The following is a 25,109-nucleotide window of genomic DNA, read 5'->3' as shown; positions in this document are numbered from 1 at the left end:
TCACCGTATTAACCAGGATGGTCTCCATCTCCTGACCTTGTGATCCGCCCGCCTCAGCTGCCCAAAGTGCTGGGATTACAGGCGTGAGCCACTGTGCCCGGCCAGCCTGAAAATTCTTAATACACATTGTCAAATTGTTCTATAAAAGGTTCTGTCTCTTCACATTCCCACCCTGGGATCTGGGTGTTTGAGGCCTAAAACTCATGCAACTTGGGGAAGCCCTTTTTAAGAAAAAGAATAAACAATTAAGTACAAAAGTGAATATTTAGAATAACAGAAAATTTAAGGATACCTTGGCCAGGCATGGTTGCTCACGCCTGTAATCTCAGCACTTTGGGAGGGCGAGGTGGGATGACTGCTTGAGCTCCGGAGTTGAGACCAGCCTGAGCAACACAGTGAGACTCTGTCTCTACCAAAGTTAAAAAAAAAAATTAGCCGGGCATAGTGGTGCACACCTGCAGTCCCAGCGGCTTGGGGGGCTGAGGTAGGAGGATCACTTGAACCCTGAAAGTCGAGGCTGCAGTGAGCCCTGATCATACCATTGCACTACAGCCTGGGTGACAGAGCGAGACCCTGTCTCAAAAAAAAAAAAAAAAAAAAAAAAAAAAAAAAGATGCCTCAAAAATCATAAAATAACATCATTGGTTTTAATTATCAATAGGTTGAAACATTTGAAAATGTGTTATTTGTAAGTAAAAATAGTCGTATGGTGAGAGAGCAATTCCACGTTGTTCAACCTATTTTTTCACTACATTTCTGGCTGCATTTTCTTTTCCTTAGCAACTTTATTGAAATGCAATTACCCTACCATACAATTTAGCCATTAAAGTGTACAATTCAATGGCTTTTACTGTATATTCACAGAACTATGCAGCTTTGATTACTATCAATTTTAGGACATTTTGTTTCATCAGACCAAAAATAAACCCTATTCCCCTTTGCTGATACCACTCAGTCCCCTCATCCCTAGGTAACCACGAATATATTTTCTGTTTCTATGTATTTTCCTGTTCTGGACATTTCATAATCATACAATTGTGGTCGTTTATGCCTGAATTCTTTCACTTATTATTACTATTTTTTCTGAGATCTGGCAGAAATTGTTTTCAAGCTTCATTCACATCATAGCATATATCAAGTTCATTCCTTTCTATTGCTAAATACTATTGCATTGTATGGACATATCACATTTTATCCATTCATCAGTTAATGGATATTCAGTTGTTTCTATTTTTTTTAACTATTGTGAATAATGCTGCTGTGAACATTTGTGTACAGGTTTCTTTCTTTTTCTTTGTTTTTTTTTTTTTTTTTTTTTTTGAGACGGAGTCTCGCTCTGTCGCCCAGGTTGGAGTGCAGTGGCGCGATCTCAGCTCACTGCAATCTCTGCCTCCTGGGTTCAAGTGATTCTCCTGCCTCGGCCTCCCGAGTAGTTGGGATTATAGGCATCCACCACCATGCCCGGCTAATCTTTGTATTTTTAGTACAGATGGGATTTTACCATGTTGACCAGGCTGGTCTCAAACTCCTGACCTCAGATGATCCGCCTGCCTCGGCCTCCCAAAGTGCTGGGATTACAGGTGTGAGCCACCGCGCCCGGCCTGTGTACGAGTTTATGTGTGGATGTTTTTTCATATCTATTTCTCTTGGGTATGTACCTAGGAATGGAATTCCTGGGTCACATGACAAACCCTCTTAATAAAAGTTCTCCAGAGAAACAAAACCAATAGGATGTAGACATGAAGTAGAGACTTCTTATAACGAGCAAGCTGGAGATCCAGGAGAGCTGATGGTGCAGTTCTAGTCCAGACGCCAGGAGACTTGAAATCCAGAAAGAGCCAATGTTTCAGTGCAAGTCCGAAGGCAGGAAGAAGCCAACGTCTCAGTCAGGTAGGAGCAGTTCTCTCTCACTAGGGGAAGGGCAGCCTTTTTGTTCTATTCAGGTCTTCAACTGATGGGATGAGGCCTGCCCACATTAGGGAGAGCAATTCACTTACTTGGCCTACAGTTGTAAATGTTAATCTCGTCCAAGAACATGCTTACAGACACACCCAGAATGTTTGACTAAATATCTGCATACTGTGTGACCCAGCCAAGTAGATAAAATCTTAGTAACAATACATTTAACTTTTTGAGTTGCCAAACTGTTTCCAAAGTACATGCACTGTTTTATGTCCCTGCCAACAATGAATGACTCTAATTTCTCTGTATCCTCATCACTTGTTATTGTTTTTTTTGTTTTTGTTTTTTTTGAGACAGAGTCTGGGTGTGTCCCCCAGGCTGGAGTGCAGTACCATGATCTCAGCTCACTGCAAGCTCCGCCTCCCGGGTTCACACCATTCTCCTGCCTCAGCCTCCCGAGTAGCTGGGACTACAGGCGCTGCCACCGTGCCTGGCTAATTTTTTTGTATTTTTAGTAGAGATAGGGTTTCACCATGTTAGCCGGGATGGTCTCAATCTCCTGATCTCGTGATCCACCCGTCTCGGCCTCCCAAAGTGCCGGGATTACAGGCATGAGCCACCGCGCCCGGCCGTTATTGTCTTTTTCTGAAGAGCTACACATTCTTTGCCGTTTTGAGCGATAACGATATTGCAATACCACTTTCTATAAAAATAATAGGAAGAAAATGTAGTCCTGTGTTTTAGTACATGGATATAAAATGTTTATTGATAGTTTTGGAACATTTTCCATAGCCATCTCTGTAACTTGCTTGCAGATGCTTGTCCAGGCTGGGCCTCACTCATTGATCTCTGCAGGTGTGGTCCAGCCAGCCAGGTCCTCATTGCTCCTGGCCCTCAGCTCCCACCATGCCAATCCTTGAGGGGTTCATTGGTGATGAAGTTGCGGTTATGGTGGAACAGCATTTTGTCCAGATCATTCTCCTTGAGGTCAACTTTGAGGTCTGGATGTTGGATGAGGCCCACCAGGGGCAGGTGTCACTGGAAATAAAGGGACAGCCCTAGGACCACCTCTTCCAAGGCAGAGGGGGTCCCCCAGGCTGGAGCCATGCTTCATGCCACATATGCAGAGGGCACACACATGAGTTTTGAAGCTTAAACTACAATGTTTCATTTATTATAGCTTAGCCAACTCTGGCAATTGTTATGTGGAAACAAATTTCACCCAATATGACAGGACATGCTAGGATTCTCGTTTTATTTTGCATTTATCAATGAGGTTGACGTGATGGTTAATTTTAGGTGTCACCTTGACTGGATTATGGTATGGGGCCCACGTAGAACACAAAGGCAGAGGAAAGGCAAACTCCCTCTCTTCTAAAGTGGGGACACCCTTCTTCTCCGGCTCCTGGACATCAGGGCTCCGGGTTCTCTGGGATTTGGACTCTGGGACTTGCACCAGAGGCTCCCTAGGTTTTCAGGTCTTCAGGTTCAGACTGACAGTTACAGCACTGGCTTCCCTGTTACTAAGGCGTTCAGACTTGGATGAACCACGCTGCCAGCTTCCCTGGTTCTCCAATTTGCAGACCGCCTGTCATGGGACTTTCCATGTGAGCCTATTCCCCCAATATATCCCCTCTCATATATCTATATCCTATTGGTTGTCTCTCTGTAGAGCCCTAATATGGCTGATCATTTCCCATGGCTATTACCCATTTGCATGTGTGTATATTTTCTATTTATGTACAGTGCTTGGCACAAAGAAAGTGTTTTAAAAAATAAATCCTTAGTAAGTGTTTTTGCCCACTTTCCATTGGAGCGTTGTGTCCGAACTCTCGGCTGTCCATCCAAATCTGTTCTTTTCTTCTGTAATTACATGGCAGCCTCCTTTGGAGTTAGATAGGTCCTTAGGTCTAAAGTTCTCTCTGATAGTGTGTGAGCCACTTAAGAGTCTAAGTCTTAAGACAGTACAGTAGGTGAATCCCCTCCCCAGTCTTCCCCTCCCATAGAACATTTCTTTTTCTTTTCTTTTCTTTTTTTTTTTGAGATGGAGTCTCGCTGTGTCACCCAGGCTAGAGTGCAGTGGCACAATCTTGGCTCACTGCAACCTCCACCTTCTGCATTTAAGCGATGCTCCTGCCTCAGCCTCCTAGTAGCTGGGATTACAGGCGCCTGCCACCATATCCAGCTAAGTTTTTGTATTTTTAGTAGAGACGGGGTTTCACCATGTTGGCCAGGCTGGACTCAAACTCCTGAACTCAAGTGATCTGCCCGCCTTGGCCTCCCAAAGTGCTGGGATTACAGGTGTGAGCCACTGTGTCTGGCCCCATAGGACATTTCTATAAACCAGCAATGACCATGCCAATGAGGACAAAAGCATGGAAATAGCAGAGAAACAAGATGGAAAGAATCTGGGACAGTCAATGATCGTGTAGAGCAAATCCAAATTCAAACTCTTCTGTGTGAGAAGTAAGAATTTATATCTTATTTAAGCTATTGCATTTTGGGGTCTGTTACGGCATCGTGTGTTACCTTAACCGATATGAACAATGAGATTGACTGGTCAGAGGGTTTATGGCCCAACCAGTGGACAGACACTGCAATTACTCCCTAGGGACGACCAGCCTAGCCCAGTAAAGATGAGGCATGGGTAGTGGAGATGAAGTGCAACAACACTGGCTTTTGGGCTTGCCCATTTCATTTTCACAGCTCCCACTAAAATCCTGTGATGGACGCCACTGACGTACACTGCCTGCAGATGGCGTCCAAGAGGGAGCGCATGCACCAGTCTACTGCCTAGACCCCTTGGCAGAACTTTTCCTCGTTGTGCAAGGTGATCTATACTTTTTTTTTAAGAATGAAAAAAAGGAGTAAAATAAAATCAACAAACTTTATTGAACTGGTTCAAACCGGAACACCCCTATCTAGAACACGTTACTTATCCAGAACTGCGGCACTGCGACCCAGCAGAGGGCCACAGGCATCCATGGAAAGCACGCGCTGAAGCTCAGTTACTTCATTCCTAGGACACTCTATGATCCTCCTTTGAAGTTCTTTTTGTTAGCTCAGAAGTTCTGAGTTAGGTTAAATGATTTCCAAGCCCCCAACAATTTAGAAAAGGTACATTAGAAGAAGGGGTGTTAAAGTCTGCAGTGTTTGGGGGGAAAAAAGAAAAAAAGATTTTTTTATTTTTTAAGGGTAGAAGCTACCTCATCATATAAGCACAAAAACACTGAGGCAGCTGGCACAGGTACTGCTCAGGACTTAAGAACTGTGGCTAGGCCGGGCGCGGTGGCTCAAGCCTGTAATCCCAGCACTTTGGGAGGCCGAGACGGGCGGATCACAAGGTCAGGAGATCGAGACCATCCTGGCTAACATGGTGAAACCCCGTCTCTACTAAAAAGTACAAAAAACTAGCCGGGCGAGGTGGCGAGCGCCTGTAGTCCCAGCTACTCGGGAGGCTGAGGCAGGAGAATGGCGTAAACCCGGGAGGCGGAGCTTGCAGTGAGCAGAGATCCGGCCACTGCACTCCAGCCTGGGTGACAGAGCGAGACTCCGTCTCAAAAAAAAAAAAAAAAAAAAAAAAAAAAAAAAAAGAACTGTGGCTAGAATCCCAGCACTATGGTAGAGGCTGATCAGGGAGGATCGCTTGAGCCTGAGCTGTCATTGCACCACTGCACTCCAGCCTGAGTGACAGAGCAAAATCCTGTCTCTCTCTCTCTCTCTCTCTCTCTCTCTCTCTCTCTCTCTCTCTCTCACACACACACACACACACACACACACACACACACACACACAAAGATTTGTGGCCATGTAGCTCTTAGTATGATTTAATCCGGGGGAAACAGTAGTACATCCCAGTGGGCCTGAAGGCACCAGATGCCCACATGAACCCAAGCCCTTAGGAAAAGTTAAGGTATGTTCCCTATGTTCTGTTTAACCATGCAGCGACACAGTATCCTTTAAAGAGAGTTCTAACCAAGCCAATTCTGGTGCTTAAAATACCGGGTTAAAATGTGAGCCCTCTGAAAGACTTGGCTATTCAGAAAAATTCTAGGTGAGCTTATGCTGCTCTTCCCAATTCCATTGGGCTGAAGGCAAACTAAGACTGCTGAAGCTGAGCTGCACTGCCAATCCATTGGACTTGAACCCTCCCTACCACTCTGCTCAGACATCCCCAGGTAACTGGCACCATCTCTTCAAGGGTGCAGCGATGGAGCTGCATAGGTCTTCCGGGACCTCTCACCTGGGAAATGGGAGGGGAGCTCCTTTCTTCTCTGGCAGCCAGGAACAGCTTGCGGGGCGGGCCTCTGGTTCAGGGTGGGGTTTGTGGTGATACGCTGGTGGTGGTAGGAGGGTGGAACATTCTGAGCTGAGGCTGGGCATTATCTCCCAGAGCTGCTTTAGGGGGGCATCAGCTGGGCAAGCTTAGAAAACTGCCCCCTCCTGCAACTCTGAACCTCTGTGCTCCCTTCCTTCTTCCCCTGAGGCTGCTGCCAAGTCAGACCCAGAGGGGTCTCCCCAACCCTTGGGCCACATACTCATTTTTGAGATTTATGTGAACAATGAAAACCCAAGTGGCAGGAGAGCAGAGGCAGAGGCCTTGCGGGCACTCACAGACGCACACTCCATCTGCCTTTCTGGAAGAAAGAACTCAGCTCTCTAGGAAGGAGGCAAGAGTCAGGGAACCTCTCCCTCAGGAATCCTTGTTTCTCACCGAAGGTGCCAGGAACTGTAGGCAGGGACTCTGTGAGGACTGTGAAGTATTTCTTAAGCTTTGCAATTCTCCATGTACAGTATTGTTTTTGCCTGGTGTCCTTGTTTTGATGAGCAAGAAAATCCTTAATTTAAAAAAAAAAAAAAAAAGCAAGATGCTCATTTCTGGCAGCAGCTAGGAGAGAACCAGGAGTCCATCCCCCAGCAGCTTGCCAGCGGGGTGGGGGTTGGGGGGGAAACTGGAGTGAAAGAGTGGGTGGTGGCAGTTTTGAAGAGGAAAGGGAAGCCAGCTAAGTCCCAGGACCTGAAGCAAGAAAGAAATGAGGGCGCAGGAAGAGGCCAGAGGCCAGATAAGGGAGGCACCCAGCTTCTTCAGGGTCCTTTGATGAGGCAGGCAGTGGGCCTTCTTAGTACTTGGACACACAACGTCGTGACAGCCAGAAGTCTCTGCTTTCTCTAGAACACAGCCTGCCTTCTCCTTCCTACCCCACCGTCTAAGTGGCCTGAATGTGCACCATGAGCTTGGCTGAACTGGGCACCCACGGTAAACACGCTGCTCCCCGATTGCGGGATTTCGCGACTCTGGCAGTCTCAGAGAAGCGTGGGAGAGCAGCCAAACGGTCTCCATGCCCCCTAAGAGAGGCTTAGGAATTAGCTGAGAAAGATGACTGATCCAGGAGTCTGGTGGTCACAATCAAAGGACACAGGGCACAGGGCACAGGAAACACTGAGTCCAGGGGTCACTCTCCATGACATGTTGCATCTTGGTGAAGGCCACACGGGGGAGGGACAGTAGTAAATGTGAGGCCTTCTCTCACACCGAACATGCCCAAGAGGTGCTACTCAGGAGGTGATGGAGCAAATTATGAACAGACAGTTTTAAAATGAAAAAACAAAACAACAACAAAAAAATTGGAGAAAACATAAGGCACTGAATTTTTGTAGGAATGCTAGGATTTCATTTTCTGTCATCAGGTGAATTAAGTTGGGTAAGAGGAAAAATAAACCAGTATTTCCTGCACAGGGCTTCCTGGCTGGGGTGTGGGCATATAAGCAAAGAGCAGAGATTTTCTGCTTGGCAGGGCTGGAAGGCACCCTAGGGCCTTGTTATTCCACGGGTAGTCCAAGGACTAGCAGCATGGCCATCACCTGGGATCTTGATAAGAAACTCAGTCTCAAGCCTCAACCTAGACCTTCAGAAACAGAACTTGCATTTTACAATCTCAAGGTGATTTGTATGCACATTAACACTGGAGAAGCGTTGCCTTAAGGGACGATTCAGGTGTCAAATTACTACTTATGAAAAATCTTTACGCAGTTATGAAAAATCTTTACGTAGTTATGAAAAATCTTTACATAGCATGTAAAGGCAGAACTGCTTGGTTCAGATGTTGGTTTATTCTGTGTGAGGCCTTGGTCAAGTTCACCAGCAAGATAAACAAGATCCACAGTATCTACTAATGCTACTTGATACCAATGAAGAAAGGCTGATCCCCGTGACTGTGGTGGGCATCAGCTGCCCAGGACCCAGCCCACCCTGACCAACAGCGTGCAGGGCGAGCAAGGCTAGGGAGGCCGCACAGCCAGCGCACTGGGGAACCGCATGAACCCTGCCCACGGGTGATACAAGAGCGTATCAGTGTTCTACCCAGTCTGAGAAATACTGGCTGCCGGGCCAGGCTGGGAACTAGTGCTCTTTTTCCAACTATCACTGAGCTAAGTTTGCACAGCCTGGATGTCTTTGGCATCCTTAGGAATGTATTTCACCATTTTCTTTCATGATTCTTAAGAGTACAGCTAACTTTGAGAACACTGTCACTATTAAGATGACCACTAGTAGCTCTACTTGATGGCGCCCAGACCAAGCCGCCCACACCTCAGTCCTGGGGTCTAGGTCCTGAGTCATAAAGAGCCCACCATGGAGACAAGGGTCCTGACCACTGCATGTCAGATACTTGGTCAAGCCTCCTTTCTGATGGCCAGAGGCAAATTCAGAAGCCCCATCAATTCTGCTCCTGAGGAAACACCCACGGTCCACTCCTTGTCCCAGCAACCCCCGTCCTTTCTGATCACAGGCGAGGGCTCTGCCTTCCCTGTATCCTGCCACATCCACCAAGGGCTCTAGTTTGCTTCTGAGGAGAGGCAGCTGCAAAGACCACAGACACCAACATTTACATAAAATTATCTCACTCCATTTTATTTAAGATTTTTTTATCCAGTTAGTAAAAGGAAGATGTGTCTCTCTTTATACATATGTACAAGTTCAGTTATAAAAATAGACAGCACATTCAAAGAGAAAAAAGGCTTGGCATTTTTCTGATTCCCTCTAAATAGCATCTGTACACAGGAGTCTGGCTTTGAGCAGGGGAATCTTAATGATTTAAATTAAATGATTCCCCTATGCCCCTACTCCAAAAAAAAGTTTTAAAAATCAATCTATCTAAACTCAATTCCGCGATTTTCAGGTGTGCAAATTAGAGGCTTGCCCGCCCGGAGGCACCTGCTCCACCAGGGACATCAGGCAGGGCAGGCAGAAACACCTCCCATGCAAACGCTGCCTCTGTCTCTGCCGAGGGCAGCAAGCTCAGGCTGGCCGGGCTGGGGCTGCGAGGGCCGGTGCCGAGCCTGCCCCCTCCCTCCGCCCTCTCCACCTCATTCCTGCTGTCCCTTCCTCTCTCAGTGCAATATAGACAGTGCATACAGCCAAGCAGGGGGCTGAAGGGGATGAGCAGGGAGACTGTGCATTCAGGACAGGCAAAGGGGAGTCTGCAAGAGGGGCAGTGAGGCTGTCCTGCTGATTGAGGTGGCTCCTGGTCTCTTTACTGGCTTCTGTGAGTCCCCTGGGTGGAAGGTGCTACTGTTGCTGGTGGGATCTGAAGGTTCTCTTGGTGTGAACCATGCAGGACAGGGGAGGAACTGCTGGGAACACAACTGCCTGTGGATACTTTCTCTAGCCTCTGTCATGCTTAGCAGCCTCCACCATCTCTTGCAGTCACTGCTCTCTTTAATGATGACACTCTGGCAAATGGGGTTCAGAGACCTGGGGAGCTGCCTGAAGACTGTGGACAACAGGTACACAATCTCCTCCCTTACTAGCCCTATGAGAAATCACAATTGTAAGAGAAATCTCCACCATGGAAGGCTCTTCACAGCACCTGCGGAGACTTTGCAAGGGACGTGTCAGAGCCGAAGAGTGGAATGGGGATGGAAACAGTGTGCCTGAGCATCTAAAGGGGGTCTATGTCAGGCTTGCCCCATGAGAGGTTTAAGACTTGGCTATGCAGTTCACTTGAGATGCAGTGGAGCTGATCCCTGCCCTGTGCCTTCCTTCTATAGGCACCCCAGATGCTCCTGATGAGACACAGATGATAAAAGTGCTCACACCATCCACCTGCCTGTTCTTCCCTTGCTGGACACTTCCGCTTCTGACTCAGGATGGAAGATGCTGCATGGGGCAAGCCATCCAAAGACCACTGGCAGGTCAGGACTCTAGCCCTGGTTTGGTTGAAGGAAGCTGGAGGGCCCAGATGGTTACCGTCCTCCAGAGGGGTTGGTGCCTTTGCCCTGTTTCCGGACCAGAGAGTCTGGGGCTAGGCTGCTGGTCATGTGGAAGTTCTTGGGAGTCCCAGGAACATTATTTCCCTTGCTCAAAGGGGAACTCAAAGGAGAGGAGGCGCTTGAAGGTCCAAAATCAGCAAGGCCAGCAGGTCGAACAAGGGATGTCTGCAGAGGACTGCTGGCGGAGATTCCTGTGCGGGGGGAGAGAGAGACAAGAACGTAAGCACCAGTCCCATGTGAGCTTCCTTGGAGCCTGTGGCCTTGGTTACGAGTCTGAGCTGGAGAAGTGGTGGCAATTCCTCCCTGCAACTCCTTGCTAACTGCTTCTTGCATGTTTGCTTGCTCTTCCTGCCAACTGTCTTTTCGGTAAGAGGGATAGATTTTTAAGAGAAAATGACACTACTCAACCCTCTCCATACTACTTCATCCACAGATGGTAAAATGTTCATCATGACACTCTAGATAGAGCACACATTTTACAGTCTGAAACACCAAGGTTACAGGATGAGAGCTGTAATGGCACAAACAGGTTTTTCTTTTCTTCTTTCTTGGGACACCACGTGTGATAAGATGTTTCCTTCTCAATTTCATGCTCCTCTTACTCTCTAGTAAGTTGGGCCAGAGGGTACAAGGCTGCCCACTCTCTATCCTGTGTCTATACTCATACAGTTCTCCTTGCGCTGGCAATGGCCACCCCTGCTCTCCAAGGCCTGTGTCACTTCAAGGGCACAGCTCAAATCCCCCATCTCCAGTGATGACTCCCTGGGTAACAGTGAACTTCCCTTTTTCCTATATGAGCCAAATCCACTTATATGTGATAACACACTGTCTAATATGATTCTTCAATTGTTTCATATGTACTGGTTTTACTTTCCAAAAAAGAATTCTAAGTGCTTCATGGGCAGACATATCTCTCTCCTCATCCACAGTGGAACTGCAGGCACTGTCTGAACCACTCCTTTCGCTTGATTTCCATTTCCAGTTGCCAAGCACTGTTGGTTTTTCTTGTGCTGCTCTACCCCCTCTATCTCCCTTACCCTTCCTGCCCTCTGCTCTGTGCAGGTTCTGAGGAGAAACCCTATGAACATATGCAATGCCCCAGCCATGGGTGAGACCCTGCCACGGGAGCCTTGACTACTGGCATGATTGTTGTTTTCCAAGGACGTGATACGTTGGCAAGGGTTAAGAAACACTGGGCGAGGCTATTATACTTCATATTTCCTCTATCATACTTCATATTTCCTGGAAGAACCAATAAATGAAAGCTGAGATTCCTGCAGTAGGAGAAAAGGCAAGTAAACTAACAATTACTGAGCAATTACTACACTCCAAGCACTTTCTTTTTTTTTTTTTTTTTTTGAGACGGAGTCTCGCTCTGTCACCCAGGCTGCAGTGCAGTGGCCGGATCTCAGCTCACTGCAAGCTCCGCCTCCCGGGTTCACGCCATTCTCCTGCCTCAGCCTCCCGAGTAGCTGGGACTACAGGCGCCCGCCACCTCGCCCGGCTAGTTTTTTGTATTTTTTAGTAGAGATGGGGTTTCACCGTGTTAGCCAGGATGGTCTCGATCTCCTGACGTCGTGATCCACCCGTCTCGGCCTCCCAAAGTGCTGGGATTACAGGCTTGAGCCACCGCGCCCGGCCTCCAAGCGCTTTCTATACAAGTATGCCTTTACTTGCCACAACAATCCTATGAGCTAATACTAAGCCCATGTATTGAATGGGAAGAAAGGTCTGTAAGTGGCTCTCTCTTTCTCACCACACTCAAATGTCCTGTACTTTATAGCTACAATCATCCTTCACATAACACGGTCACAACAGCCACTTGTTTTCTCAAACTGTCTGCAGCCCCTTGTCACACATCTGCTAAGCTCCTGCCCAGCAGGCCTCACCATGTGTTTCCAAACTTGACTCCCACTGCTCCTCTTCAGTGGAACCTAACCTGCTCAGTGACCCCCCAATATGCCTTGGCCACTGCCAGCTCTCGGTCACCAGTCCAAATCCTTCATTCTTCTCCTCCCTTTTGAATACAGACAGGCAACTTATCAGCAGGTCCACGGTTCCCTCTCCTGACCTACAACCACCATGGCTGCTTTCCTCTTTTCATTCACCTGTATTTGGCTGTGGATTGCTATTAAGCATATTGCGTGTATGGCTTCCCCTTCTCATTGCCATTATACACTCAGAAGCAAGGTCCATGTGGAATACTCCTTTTTACATTTTTTTTTTTTTGAGAGTCTTGCTCTATCACCCAGGTTGGAGTGCAGTGACGTGATCTTGGCTCACTGCAACCTCCGCCTCCAGGGTTCAGTCAATTCTCGTGCCTCAGCCTCCCAAGTAGCTGGGACTACAGGCCACCATACCCAGCTAATTTTTTGTGTTTTTTTGGTAGAGACAGGGTTTCATCATGTTGGCCAGGTTGGTCTCGAACTTCTGGCCTCAAGTGATCTGCCTGTCTCAGTCTCCCAAAGTGCTGGGATTACAGGCGTGAGCCACTGTGCACGGCCCATGTGGTATACGCCTATGCACACAGCAGGTGCCTCATATCTAGGTGATAAATCACATAGCTGAATGAATGTTAACTATGCTAATTTGGATCACTAAAGTGTGGATCTCAGAAATAAAAGCCTAGGAAGAAAACAAATCAGTTCCCCAAATCAAGAAAAATTCAGAATGTTTAAAGTAGTACAGTCCACAATTCAGTTCTCTCTTTCTACAGCTACTTCCAATCCAAAGGCAGCCCTGTACCATCAGGAGGGCAAGGGGTGAGTCAACAGTGCTTATTACAAAGAAGCAGAACCCCACTTGGGGCTCTAGGAAGAAGGCTCCCGGCCTGGGGGTTTCCTACATGTTCTACCTGACAGAATGTCTAGACTGTCTCTGAACAGAACAAATCTGCAGCCACCCTGGGCTTCTGTACCTTTAGACACACTGTACCCGTATGCAGCATAGGCAGCCGCAGAGGCCGCTGCAGCCCCGGCTTTGGCTCCTGCCATTGCAGCAGCGCTGCCTGCTGTGGACTTTCGGCTCCGGCCCTTCCCTGCTCCTTTGGCTGTGCTTCCTGAACCTTTGGGGCGGCCTCGGCTTCGGGCTGAGTGACCACGTCCTGCAGCTGGCATTTCCTGAATGGAAATTCCTGTGGGAACAAATGGGCCAAAAGGGAAAAAAAAAAAAAAAGTGAATCTCTCCAAGATGTTAACATAATCTTCTCCTGACAGGGAAAGCGGGCTCTTGGGGTGTTTGTTTTAGGACCCATGAGGAGGTCTATATCTCCAATTAATAATGGCTAGATCAGAGTCACACAGAATACTAAGAATTCTAAACAATGAAAACATCCTAACTCCTCAAGCTGCTTTTCACGCTGAAGAGTAGTTACATTATTTGTGAGTTTCCTCTTTAAATTTGTCCATTACAAAGGGAAGCGACTTGCTACCTGGGACTCATCTGCCTTGGAGAGTCAAATTTTACCCTCGAGTTTTGAACCCAGAGCTCCCCAAGAAATGGCAGCAACACTGGGCCCCACACAATAAAGTGAGGAAAGGCCCAGAAAAGCTAACATTAATTAAAAACTAGCAAAAATAATGGTGAATCTGAAAGACAGGGATGACTAAAAAAAAACAAGTTTTAAATCTTTATAAAGTTCTTATTTTGCTTTCCCTAAACCTTTTGTTTCTTCGTTTTACTTGACAAAGCAATTGAAAGAATAAAAATACCATTATCTTAGAAGGAATCAGGACCTTACCCACAACCAAACCAGTGCTGGGCAATGGACCAGACCCAAGCTGTACAAGACAGCAGCATTACCATTCACGGTGTCTGAGACGGAGCCTGTTATGGATGCGGGAGAGTTGGTAGCTCGAGACTGAGGGGCTGAGGAGGCTGGGTCATCCACAATGACCAGCATGTCACTGCTGCTCTCGTCCAAAGGAATGGAGCCAGTGTGCAGCTCACTGCTGATGGAGATCTAGAAAAGGAAGGGTTAAGATCATTACTACTCCCTGTGCTCACTGCCCAGGGCCTTGCACCCAGCTAGGAACATGCTTCACAGCTGAGGCTGCTTTGGCTTCTGAGAAACCAACCTGTCCTCATTTGTTTTTCTCCTTACAGAACTCATGTGCAACCTACTTCAACAAGGCTGGAGAACTCCAGGAGAAGCAAAGACTGCCCAGCAGTGTGTCCCTGCTACACGGTCAGGACACTCCTTACTGCTGTGATGCAGGCATCTAAAAGGAGCCTCACCTCACTGAAAGGGCTTGGCATGGCTGAGTCCACGCTAATGAAGGAGTCATCTCCGTCAGCAGAGAGGTTGGAGTTATCAGCCGAGGGAACAAATGGGATCACCAGGTTCACACCCTCTTTTCTCCTTTTCCCATCCAATTCATCTTCCTTTTTCTTCTGGGAACCACAGATAAATATGGAAAACGTGTGAGGATGCACCCCAAAAGAAAAGCAGGATTTGGGATGAAAAGGGTAATAGAGCTTTTCTTCTTTAGTTTATAACTTCTCAATCAGCATACTTTTAAGGAAGAAAAACTGCATAAGGAAGAAGGGATGGTTTAATAGGAGTCTATGTGTATTTCAGGCGAGTACTGTGGCACATGCCTATTAATTCCAGCTACTTAGGAGGCTGAGGTGGGAGGATTGCTTGAGCCCAGAAACTGGACCCCGGCTCAAAAGAAAAAAAAAAAAAAGCTTATGAATATCTGCCATAATAATAGAGTTTAAAGTTGGGGCAGTCACACTGAACCAGAGCCACACCAACCCTGATCCTCATGGCACGAAGAGCCTCACCAGCCGCTGGCACATCCAGCACTTATTGGGGCTGACTGAATGCAGTCTCACAAAAGAGAGGACCAATGTTTTCAATGTAGTTTCTACATATCTGTTTTTCTTTTTAAGAACAATTTTTAAGACAGTTCAAATCCTTGGTGTGAACTGGAGAAAAAGAGATGAATGGACATTTCTTATTCTTGTTTCTTATTTCTTATTTCTAAGCCGGGTGTTTATTTTTCTAGTGACAGATGACACTGAGTGGTACACAAGCAGAATTCTGGTAGGTTATGGATCTCATGACCTCTTAGGCCCTTTCTAAGATTCTACGGAGCCTAATAATATAAGTAAGTAATGCTGATCTTAGTCACCTTTTAGCCTTACACGCTTTCTAATAGCCCTGACAAATGGTTTCCATAATTAAACTGTGACCACTGTAAGTGTGAGTTTGTGTGGGGACTACAGATCTACCAAGGCCACATTTCTCCTGAGTAAAACATGAGTCAGCCCAGAAATGTGGCTGATCATACACAGCTGAAACTGGATACCAACCAGTAACCAAGATGAGAAGCTATGTACCCCAAAGCCTTTTTGGTAAGCACCCTAGGCCCCATTAGCCCCTATCCACCATTCCAGGCTGGAGATACCTTCTCTGCATACTTTTCCCGCTTCCGCTTGCGCTCTTTCACTCGGTTGGTTTCCTCCTGTTGCCGTTTCTCTTCCTGCCGCAGCCTCACTATCAAGAAGATAAATGAAGACCTGATGAAGTACCTGTAGTAATCATAAGCCTCACTTTCTTAAAATTAAGGTGGCCATATCCCCTGATGTTTATTTTCCAAGGTATCACTTCTATCTGTTTAAGGCAGATAACCAGTGGTTTTCTAACTTGGATTCTCAGCTTTGGGTTTAAATCACACTGTATTTAAGTATTATGGGCTGGCTCAGTGTGGTGACTCATGTCTGTAATCCTAGCTAGCACTTTGGGAGGCTGGGGCGGGGTGACTGCTCAAGCCCAGGAGTTTGAGACCAGCCTGGCCAACATGGTAAAATCCCATCTCTATAAAAATACAAAAATTAGCCAGGCACAGTGGTATGTGTGTGGGTCTCAGCTACCCCAGAGGCTGAGTCGGGAGGATTGCCTGAGCCCAGGAAGTGGAGGTTGTGGTGAGCCAAGATTGCACCACTGCACTCCAGCCTGGGCAACACACAAAACTCTGTCTTGAAAAAAAAAAATTATTATAGGCCTTTCCTCACATTATTCTTTTTCCCTTTTTCTTTTTTTTTTTTTTTTTTTTGAGACGGAGTCTCACGCTGTTGCCCAGGCTGGAGTGCAGTGGCGCGATCTCGGCTCACTGCAAGCTCCGCCTCCCGGGTTCCCGCCATTCTCCTACCTCAGCCTCCTGAGTAGCTGGGACTACAGGCGCCCGCCACCGCGCCCGGCTAATTTTTTGTATTTTTTTTAGTAGAGAAGGGGTTTCACTGTGGTCTCGATCTCCTGACCTTGTGATCCGCCCGCCTCGGCCTCCCAAAGTGCTGGGATTACAGGCTTGAGCCACCGCGCCCGGCTCTTTTTCCCTTTTTCATTTCAGCCTTTTAATATCTCTGCTTTGCACAGATTGAGCATGGCTGTAGAGTTCTGAAAGGTTTTAGAAGGTGCTGGCAAATGTGAACTTATTTTCTGCTGTAATGCTGTGGAAGGCTTCAAATTCTCACAGGATTAATCTGAAACCCAATGCTCTCAAAAGCCAGAAAACACATGGGAGGAGGGTTTGTATGGTTAGAGCTGCGTGCTTCTCCAACTTTTCCATAAAAACATTTTTCTGGGCAGAAGAGCAAATTCATTACTGCTAAGAAGTCAGGTGCCTTCCTTGTGCAAGCTACATTATTTGAAGCCACATTTACCTTTAAAATACACACAAATTTTGCCCTCTACTCCACAACGCATTCTTTTTTCTTCGAGATGGAATCTTGCTCTTGTTGCCCAGGCTGGAGTGCAATGGCACGATCTTGGCTCACTGCAACCTCCGCCTCCAAGCTTCAAGAGATTCTCCTGCCTCAGCTTCCCGAGTAGCTGGGATTACAGGTGCCCACCACCACGACTGCCTAATGTTTGTATTTTTAGTAGAGACGGGGTTTCGCCAGGTTGGCCAGGCTAGTCTTGGAACTCCTGACCTCGTGATCCACCCGCCTCGGCCTCCCAAAGTGCTGGGATTACAGGTGTGAGCCACCTTGCCTTTTTTTTTTTTTTTTTTTTTTTTAAGGCGGAGTTTTGCTCTTGTTGCCCAGGCTGGAGTGCAATGGCACGATCTTGGCTCACTGCAACCTCCGCCTCCTGGGTTCAAGTAATTCTCCTGCCTTGGCCTCCCAAAGTGCTGGGATTATAGGCGCCCACCACCATGCCCAACTAATTTTTTGTATTTTTAGTGGAGGCAGGATTTCACAATGTTGGCCAGGCTGGTCTCAAACTCCTGACCTCAGGTGATCTGCCCACCTTGGCCTCCCAAAGTGCTGGGATTATAGGCATGAGCCACCATGCCCGGCCCAGAACACAATCTTGTTTGGGTTTTTATATAAAATAGGAGCACAAAAATATTTTCTCTAAATATAGCCTTTGGCTTTGCCTACCCTTGGCACACAGCCAAGTACCTCTTCCATTCTCAGATACGTGAGGGGAGTGTCTAGAAGTTTAGAGTACATACGTTTCTTCTCCAACTCTTCGTCGTCTAGAAGAAGACTAACCACCTCTTTGGGTTTCAAGGTATCTGGTTTGAAGTTCCCACCTGAAATCACCATCCGCTGAATCTACACCAAAGCAGATCAAAATGTCACCTCCAGGCATCCATTCCCTTATGGCAAATATCCAGAAAAAGACACACATCGTTCTCAACCCACTCCTCAAGTGAGGCCTCTGGTTTCCTATTTCGTCTTTCCCCTTTTCATTTCAGTTCATTTGATTGGCTCATCCAGATTATTTGTCTGACAGAAGGAAAATGATAACTTCTTTGCTTGTAACTGCTAACTAGAAAATCTAATAGTACTGAATCAGGATGGAAAAAACCAAAAAATAATAATTTCTTTGGAAACTAACAAATTTGGCATACAATTCAGAGGCAGATAAGCTGAGAGTATTAGGATAAGAGCTCAAAAATGTCAATCCTTCTTCCTTTGAATGCGAGAGGCCATTACTGGTGTCAGTCTCCACATGAACAACAGCTGGATCCAGGCTATGGAAACCATTCTGGGGGAAAGGGAATGAGGCATGGCCAGGGAAGTCAAGATTGCTATTGCATGGGACCTGATTTTATTTTCTATTCAGAAGAAATTGTAGTTTCATCAGGACCAATGAAAGGCAAGAGAGTTTTAAATAGTCTCAATCCAGTCGATGTGGTCAGACTTTCTGTTTGCTCCATCAGGGCAGGAATTTCTTTCCCTTGTGCTTACCTCACTCTTCTCCTTGGCTCTTTGCAGAATGCGTTCTTCAATGGTGCCTTTACAGATGAGCCGGTACACGGTAACCTGCTTTGTCTGCCCCAAGCGGTGGGCCCTGTCCATGGCCTGCTGGTCCACAGTGGGGTTCCAGTCGCTATCATAGAAAATCACCTGCATAGAATATAGCAAAAACTGAAGCACTCTTGGGGAAGGACCAGAAATTCTGAGAGCAACCCAGCCAATCGTCTGTTTGCAATAGTTTGGTGTCAGTAGGGTCTGATTCCTTTCTATGATACTGAGCTAAGATACATCTTCTTAAAAGATACAAAGCCATTCCTTCACATGCCCTGAGCAAAAGATACATGCTCCTGTTTTATTTTTTTCAGTTTTCACTTAAAAAGAGTAGCAATAATATTAATAGTTAAAATGTAGTGCTTAGTACATTAACAACATTAACGGTTAACACTTATAGTGCATTGTTCTAAGTGCATTAACTCATTTAAATCCCAGAATTATCACTGTTATTTGTGCTGAGAAAAAAAAAAATCCGATAATGATCATGATTTAAATACTGTTAAGACTCACATATTTTGTAGTTTAGGAGAATGAGGCACAAATGAGCTAGACCATTTATCCAAAATCACATTGCCTAAGTAAGCACCACTGCTCCCAACTATTCACAAGACTGAGGTGGGAGGACTGCTTGAGCCTGGGAGGCAGAGGTTGAGGTGAGCCGAGATTGCACCACTGCACTCCAGCCTGGGTGACAGAGCGATACCCCGTCTCAAAAACAAAACAAAACAGGTCAGGTGTGGTGACTCACACCTGTAATCCCAGCACTTTGAGAAGCCAAGGTAGGTGGATCACCTGAGGTCAGGAGTTAGAGACCAGCCTGGCCAACATGGTGAAACCCCGTCTCTACTAAAAATACAAAAACTAACCAGGCATGATGGCTCACGCCTGTAATCCCATCACTTTGGGAGGCCAAGGCAGGTAGATTACTTGAGGCCAGGAGTTTGAGACTAGCCCGGCTAACATGGTGAAACCCCGTCTCTATTAAAAATACAAAAATTAGCTGGGCGTGGTGGTGTGCACCTGCAATTCCAGCTACCTGAGAGGCTAAGGCAGGGGAACTGCTTGAACCTGGGAGGCGGAGGTTGCAGTGAGCCGACAATGCACCACTGCACTCGAGACTGGGTGACAGAGTGAGCCTCCGTCTCAAAAAAAAAAAAAAAAAAAAAAAAAAAAATTAGCCAGGTGTGGCGGCAGGCACCTGTGAATCCAGCTACTCGGGAGGCTAAGGCAGGAGAATCGCTTGAACCCAGGAGGCGGAGGTTGCAGTGAGCTGAGATCATGCCATTGCACTCCAGCCTGGGCGACAAGAGAGCAACTCTGTCTCAAAACAAAACAAAACAAAATAAAACAAAACACTGGGGCCATCTTGGAAACAGGCATGGCTTTCCCTAGAATTCTCAGGCTCTCATCAACAGTCATTTACTAGCCCATGAATTCCTAGGATGGAATGTTTAAAGAGGTCTCTGGAAGTGACTTCTAGTTTGTTGAGCAACAAACAAATTAACAACAAAATGTCCATAAATGGTTCTCGGGAAATCCCAAAGCTAAATAAATCTCAGGGCAAAGGAAAAATGCCAGAAAGCAGCTAACCGTACAGTTTATCCTCGGAATTAATAGTATTATTATTTCCTCGGAATTAATTTCAATCTTGATGTCTCATTTTTCTAAGAACTATTCCAGGAGTTTCTAATTTACAAGTGAATCCCCAAGCCCTTCCCCCAAAATTAAAATGTAAATTATTTCAGAATTCAGAAATCAGAGTATTCAGAGCCTCTTTTTTTTTTTTTTTTTGAGACAGGGGCTCAGTGTTGCCCATGTTGGAGTGCAGTGGCACAATCACAGCTCACTGCAGTCTTGACTGCAGTCTGGGCCCAAGCAAACCTCCCACCTCAGCCTCCCGAGGAGCTCAGACCACAGGCATGTGCCGCCATGCCTGGCTAATTTTAAAAACTTTTTGTACAGATGGTGTCTCGCTATGTTGCCCAGGCTGGTTTCAAACATCTGCCCTCAAGCAATCCGCCCACCTCTGGCCTCCCAAACTGCAGGGATTACAGGCATGAGCCACCATGCCCAGCCTAGAGCCCCTCTCTGGCCTTCAAGATGAAAAAAGAATTCCTACTCTTATTCCTCTACTTTTGGATCAGGGGCCTAGTCTACTTTGCTTCTTTGTGGCTGGCAGGATGCTCTTTACTCCTACAGGGCAAACTATGTGAACCTTGGAAGCAAGATGTAGATCTCTCCTTTTAAACCTGCCTTTTTTTTTTTTTTTTTTTTAACCATTTAAATGAACAACCAGAGAAACTATTCCTTAAGAAACCACAGACTAAACCTGAGACAGGCAAGCTGAGAAGAACAGAAACATATTTTAATAAAATGAACTTATGCTAGACCTTCCCAGGTGACCTCATACAGCCTCATGGTCTTAAATATCATCTACAGCCTCATGATTTGAAAATACAGCTTTAAAGCCAGGTGGCTGATGCCTGTAATCCCAGCACTTTGGGAGGCCGAGGCAGGCAGATCACCTGAGGTCAGGAGTTCGAGACCAGCATGGCCAATATGGTGAAACCCCGTCTCTACTAAAAACATAAAAATTAGCTGGTAATGGTGGTGTGCGCCTGTAGTGCCAGCTACTTGGGAGGCTGAGGTGGGAGAATCACTTGAACCTGAGAGGTGGAGGTTCAAGTGAGCTGAGATCAAGCCACTGCACTCTAGCCTGAATGACAGAGCAAGACTCTGTCTCCAAAAAAACAAAAACAAAAACAAAAAACGGAAAGAAAAGAAAATACAGCTTTAACCCTAATCTTTCTTCTGAACTTCAGACTCTGCTGCCTGGGTGACACTGCCACTTAATGTCTGATACTCCTCCTGCTTATGTCTCCTTGTAGTGTTTCATTTTTTCCTCCCACTCTAAACAGAAGCCAGAAGGACGCATTTAAAATGCAAACCAGATCATGTGACTCCTCTGTTCAAACTCTTGCAATTGCTCTCCATCTCAAAGTTCTTACCATGGCTACTAAACCCTGTATGATCTGCTTCTGCAATAGCCATCTCATACTACTCTCCCCATAGTTGATTCTGTTCTACCTGCTCTGGGCTCCTTCCTTTTGCTTGATTATGCCAAGCATGTTCTCACCTTAGGGCTTTTCACTTATCTCCTCTGCCTGGAATGCTCTTCCTTCTGCCAGGTATATGCTTAGGTTACCTCCTTACTTTCTTCAGATCTTGGCTCAAATGTCACCTTATCAGAGATGCCTTACCAATCCATATAAAACAGCAACCCCTGATCATTCTCATGCTATCACTCCTTACCTGATGAATTTTTCTTCATAGCATTCATATTATCAGTTTTTTGTTTGTTTTTGAGATGGAGTCTTGCTCTGTCACCCAGGCTGGAGTACAGTGGCGTGATCTTGGCTCACTGCAACCTCTGCCTCCTGAGTTCAAGCAATTCTCCTGCCTGAGCCTCCCGAGTAGCTGGGACTGCAGGCGCCCACCACCATGCCAAGCTAATTTTTTTGTATTTTTATTAGAGAGAGGGTTTCACCATATTGGCCAGGCTGGTGTTGAACTCCTGACCCTGTGATCCGCCTGCTTCCGCCTCCCAAAGTGCTGGGATTACAGGTGTGAGCCACTGCACCTGGCCCCATATTATTAGTTTTTTTTTCCATTTCTTTATGCTTTGTCTCCTCTCCTGCCACTAGAAATGTAATTTACAGTAACTAAGAAGATAGAAATGGAAGTTTGTTTTGTTGCATGCTGAATTCCTAGTGCCTAAAACAATGCTGGGCCCTTGGTGGATGCTCATTAAACGTTAGTCTAATGAATGAATGAATGAATGAATGAACAAATGAAACTGTTCCAGGTACTAGAAATACAGACTTTTTTTTTTTTTTTTTTGAGATGGAGTCTCACTCTATTGCCCAGGATGGAGTGCAGTGGTGCGATCTTGGCTCACTGCAACCTCTGCCTCCTGGGTTCAAGTGATTCTCCTGCCTCAGCCTCCCGAGTAGCTGGGACCACAACCATGCGCCAGCACATCAGCTAATTTTTGTATATTTAGTAGAGATGGGGTTTCACCATGTTGGCCAGGCTGGTCTTACAAGCCATTTGCCCACCCTGGCCTCCCAAAGTGCTGGGATTACGAGTGTGAGCCACCGTGCTCAGCCTAGAAATGCAGACTTTTGACTTCCTTCCATTGTTGAGGCCAAAGTCTAGTATGTAAAATAATTACTTACAATGCATTTTGATTAACTTGAATAAAGGGAGGGGCTGGGGAAGGAATATTGACACCTGAATGGGGTTTTAAAGAACAAACAGAAGTTCACCAGGTGGAAGAGGAGACTCATGGGAGGATGACTTAGGCTGAGGGAACACTTTATCCAACAGTGTGATATGGCATGGTGTGTTCAGGAAACTACAAGCCAATCATTATTTCTGGAATATAAAATTTGGAAGGGAAAGTGGTCTGATAATTAGGCTGTAAAGGTAGATAAAGGACACAAATGAAGAGCCTTATACTTTATTTTATAATTGATGGAGAATTCCTGAAGAGTTTTAATCAAAGGAGTGGCATGATTAATAAAGGATATAGAGAAATTAACAGAGTACCAGCATAGCAAAGAATGGATTTGGATCACCAGGTATGAAGCTGGGAACTGAGAGTGGAGTCCAAAAGACCAGCTTGGACAAAGTGATGAATCTTGTACTCACATTGAGAGTATGACTATGTTGAAATTCTTTTTTTTTTTTTTTTTTTTGTATTTTTTTAGTAGAGACGATGTTTCACCATGTTAGCCAGGATAGTCTCGATCTCCTGACCTCGTGATCCGCCCGTCTCGGCCTCCCAAAGTGCTGGGATTACAGGCTTGAGCCACCGCGCCCAGCCAATTTTTTGTATTTTTAGTAGAGACGGGGTTTCACTGTGGTCTCGATCTCCTGACCTCGTGATCCACCCGCCTCCGCCTCCCAAAGTGCTAGGATTACAGGCGTGAGCCACCGTGCCCGGCCTGAAATTCTTAAAAGATACAGAGGGCAGAGAACCAAGAGATAACAAGGAGAAAGGCAAGTTTCTACTATCTGATACGGTAGAAACTATGTGATATGGCTCAAGTGAGCCACCACATCAGAGAACCCACAGAACACCACACACTACACTGACAGCCCTCTCATAGGATGACAGATGCTGAGATGATTTCTACCCAGCAATGCCTCCAGTGGCCCTCGGGCGCTGATGTCTTGCTGTACCTGGTTAACTGACTGAAAGTTTAGATGGAGAGAGAGAGAGAGAGAGAGACAGAGAGAGAGAGAGAGATTCCCCCTGCTACTATGAATCTATTCAAGCCTCTACACTCCTGTACCTCATTTCTCCATTACCCTCATGAGTTTGCTTTCTCCTCATAGTTGTGGGGATTCTGACGTTCTGTATTTCAGAGAGGCACCATGATAGTTATATTATGTGCCATTTTTAGAGTCATGCCTTTTATAAAACAATTTCCTATTTATGTATTTTAAAATCTCAAAGTTACTAAAATTTTTATTAAATATATTTGAATCTTAGGAATAATTTTGAGATTCAAAAAGAATCCTCTTTTCTGTTTTCTTTTTTTGAGACAGAGTCTCGCTCTGTCACCCAGGCTGGAGTGTTGTGGTGTGATCTTGGCTCACTGCAGCCTCTGCCTCCCGGGTTCAAGGGACTCCCCAGCCTCACCTCCTGAGTAGCTGGGACTATAGGCACGTGTCACCACGCCAGCTTATTTATTTACTTATTTGTATTTTTAGTAGTGACACAGCTTCATCATGTTGGCCCAGGATGGTCTTGATCTTCTGACCTCGTGATTCACCCTCCTTGGCCTCCCAAAGTGCTGGGATTACAGGCGTGAGCCACCAAACCCAGCCAGGAATCCTCTTTTCTTCCCCCTTTTAAACACTGAAGCATTCCTGCAAGGAGACTGGGTAGGAAAGAGTGGATACTTTGTTGGAATGTCTTTTCAATCTTATTTTTGAAATTACCCTTTTCATTGCTCTCCAACCACCTTTTAAAGTTCAGGATACAAAAAATGGGTTTTTCCATTAATGGAATAATGCATAAGAGTAACAAAACAATCCTTTCTGATGTGTTCAATTATAGCTCCTAAAACAAATCTGGATGGACTGATTTTCTTCCAGTCTGTTTTCTCTGATGTACCCTAAGTGTCTCGAACAGTATTAGACACATAGTAGGCATTCGTGAAATAGCTGTCGAATGAATGTGTAAGAAACTTATTCAGGTGAGGCACAGTGGCTCACGCCTGTAATCCCAGCACTTCGGGAGGTGGAGGCAGGTGGATCACTTGAGCTTCGGAGTTCAAGACCAGCCTGGGCAACATGGCGAAACCCCATCTCTACAAAAAATACAAAAATTAGCTGGGCGTGGTGGCGCATGCCTGTAGTCCCAGCTACTTGGGAGGGTGAGGTGGGTGGATCACCTGAGACTGGGGAGGTTGAAGAAGCTACAGTGACCCATGATCATGCCACTGCATGCCAGCCTGGGTGACAGAGTGAGGCCCTGCCTCAAAAACAAAAACAAAAACAAACTTATTCAAAGAAAATGAATAGTAAAGTCCGTAAGGAAAGCTAAAATACTCTAGTTCCAGTCAAAGAGCAACTAGAGTCTTTTAATACAA

General features: G+C 46.1%; 1 protein-coding gene and 1 long non-coding RNA gene across 3 annotated transcripts in view; one reads left to right on the top strand and one right to left on the bottom strand.

The window, feature by feature from the left end:
- Positions 1 to 8,791: 8,791 nt before the first annotated feature.
- LOC105492045 (INO80 complex ATPase subunit) overlaps positions 8,792 to 25,109 on the bottom strand; it is a 138,403-nt gene continuing 122,085 nt past the window's right edge. Inside the window, exons 30-36 of one of the 2 annotated variants that reach the window (XM_011758894.3) lie at positions 18,382 to 18,540; positions 17,640 to 17,742; positions 15,588 to 15,676; positions 14,410 to 14,565; positions 13,975 to 14,134; positions 13,091 to 13,306; positions 8,792 to 10,364 (exon numbers count right to left, since the gene is read on the bottom strand). In XM_011758894.3, coding sequence (XP_011757196.2) covers positions 10,147 to 10,364; positions 13,091 to 13,306; positions 13,975 to 14,134; positions 14,410 to 14,565; positions 15,588 to 15,676; positions 17,640 to 17,742; positions 18,382 to 18,540 — 1,101 coding nt within the window. In that variant the 3' untranslated portion in view covers positions 8,792 to 10,146. The remainder of the gene's footprint in view (positions 10,365 to 13,090; positions 13,307 to 13,974; positions 14,135 to 14,409; positions 14,566 to 15,587; positions 15,677 to 17,639; positions 17,743 to 18,381; positions 18,541 to 25,109) is intronic. The other variant, XM_024795963.2, reaches the window with a different exon arrangement.
- On the top strand, positions 10,360 to 15,710 carry LOC139355460 (uncharacterized). The gene is made up of 2 exons (XR_011606139.1): positions 10,360 to 11,464; positions 14,278 to 15,710. It is a non-coding gene; the product is annotated as an uncharacterized lncRNA (long non-coding RNA).

Source organism: Macaca nemestrina, chromosome 7, assembly GCF_043159975.1.
Source record: "Macaca nemestrina isolate mMacNem1 chromosome 7, mMacNem.hap1, whole genome shotgun sequence".
Taxonomy (NCBI): domain Eukaryota; kingdom Metazoa; phylum Chordata; class Mammalia; order Primates; family Cercopithecidae; genus Macaca; species Macaca nemestrina.
This window is presented reverse-complemented; position numbering and strand designations above follow the sequence as displayed.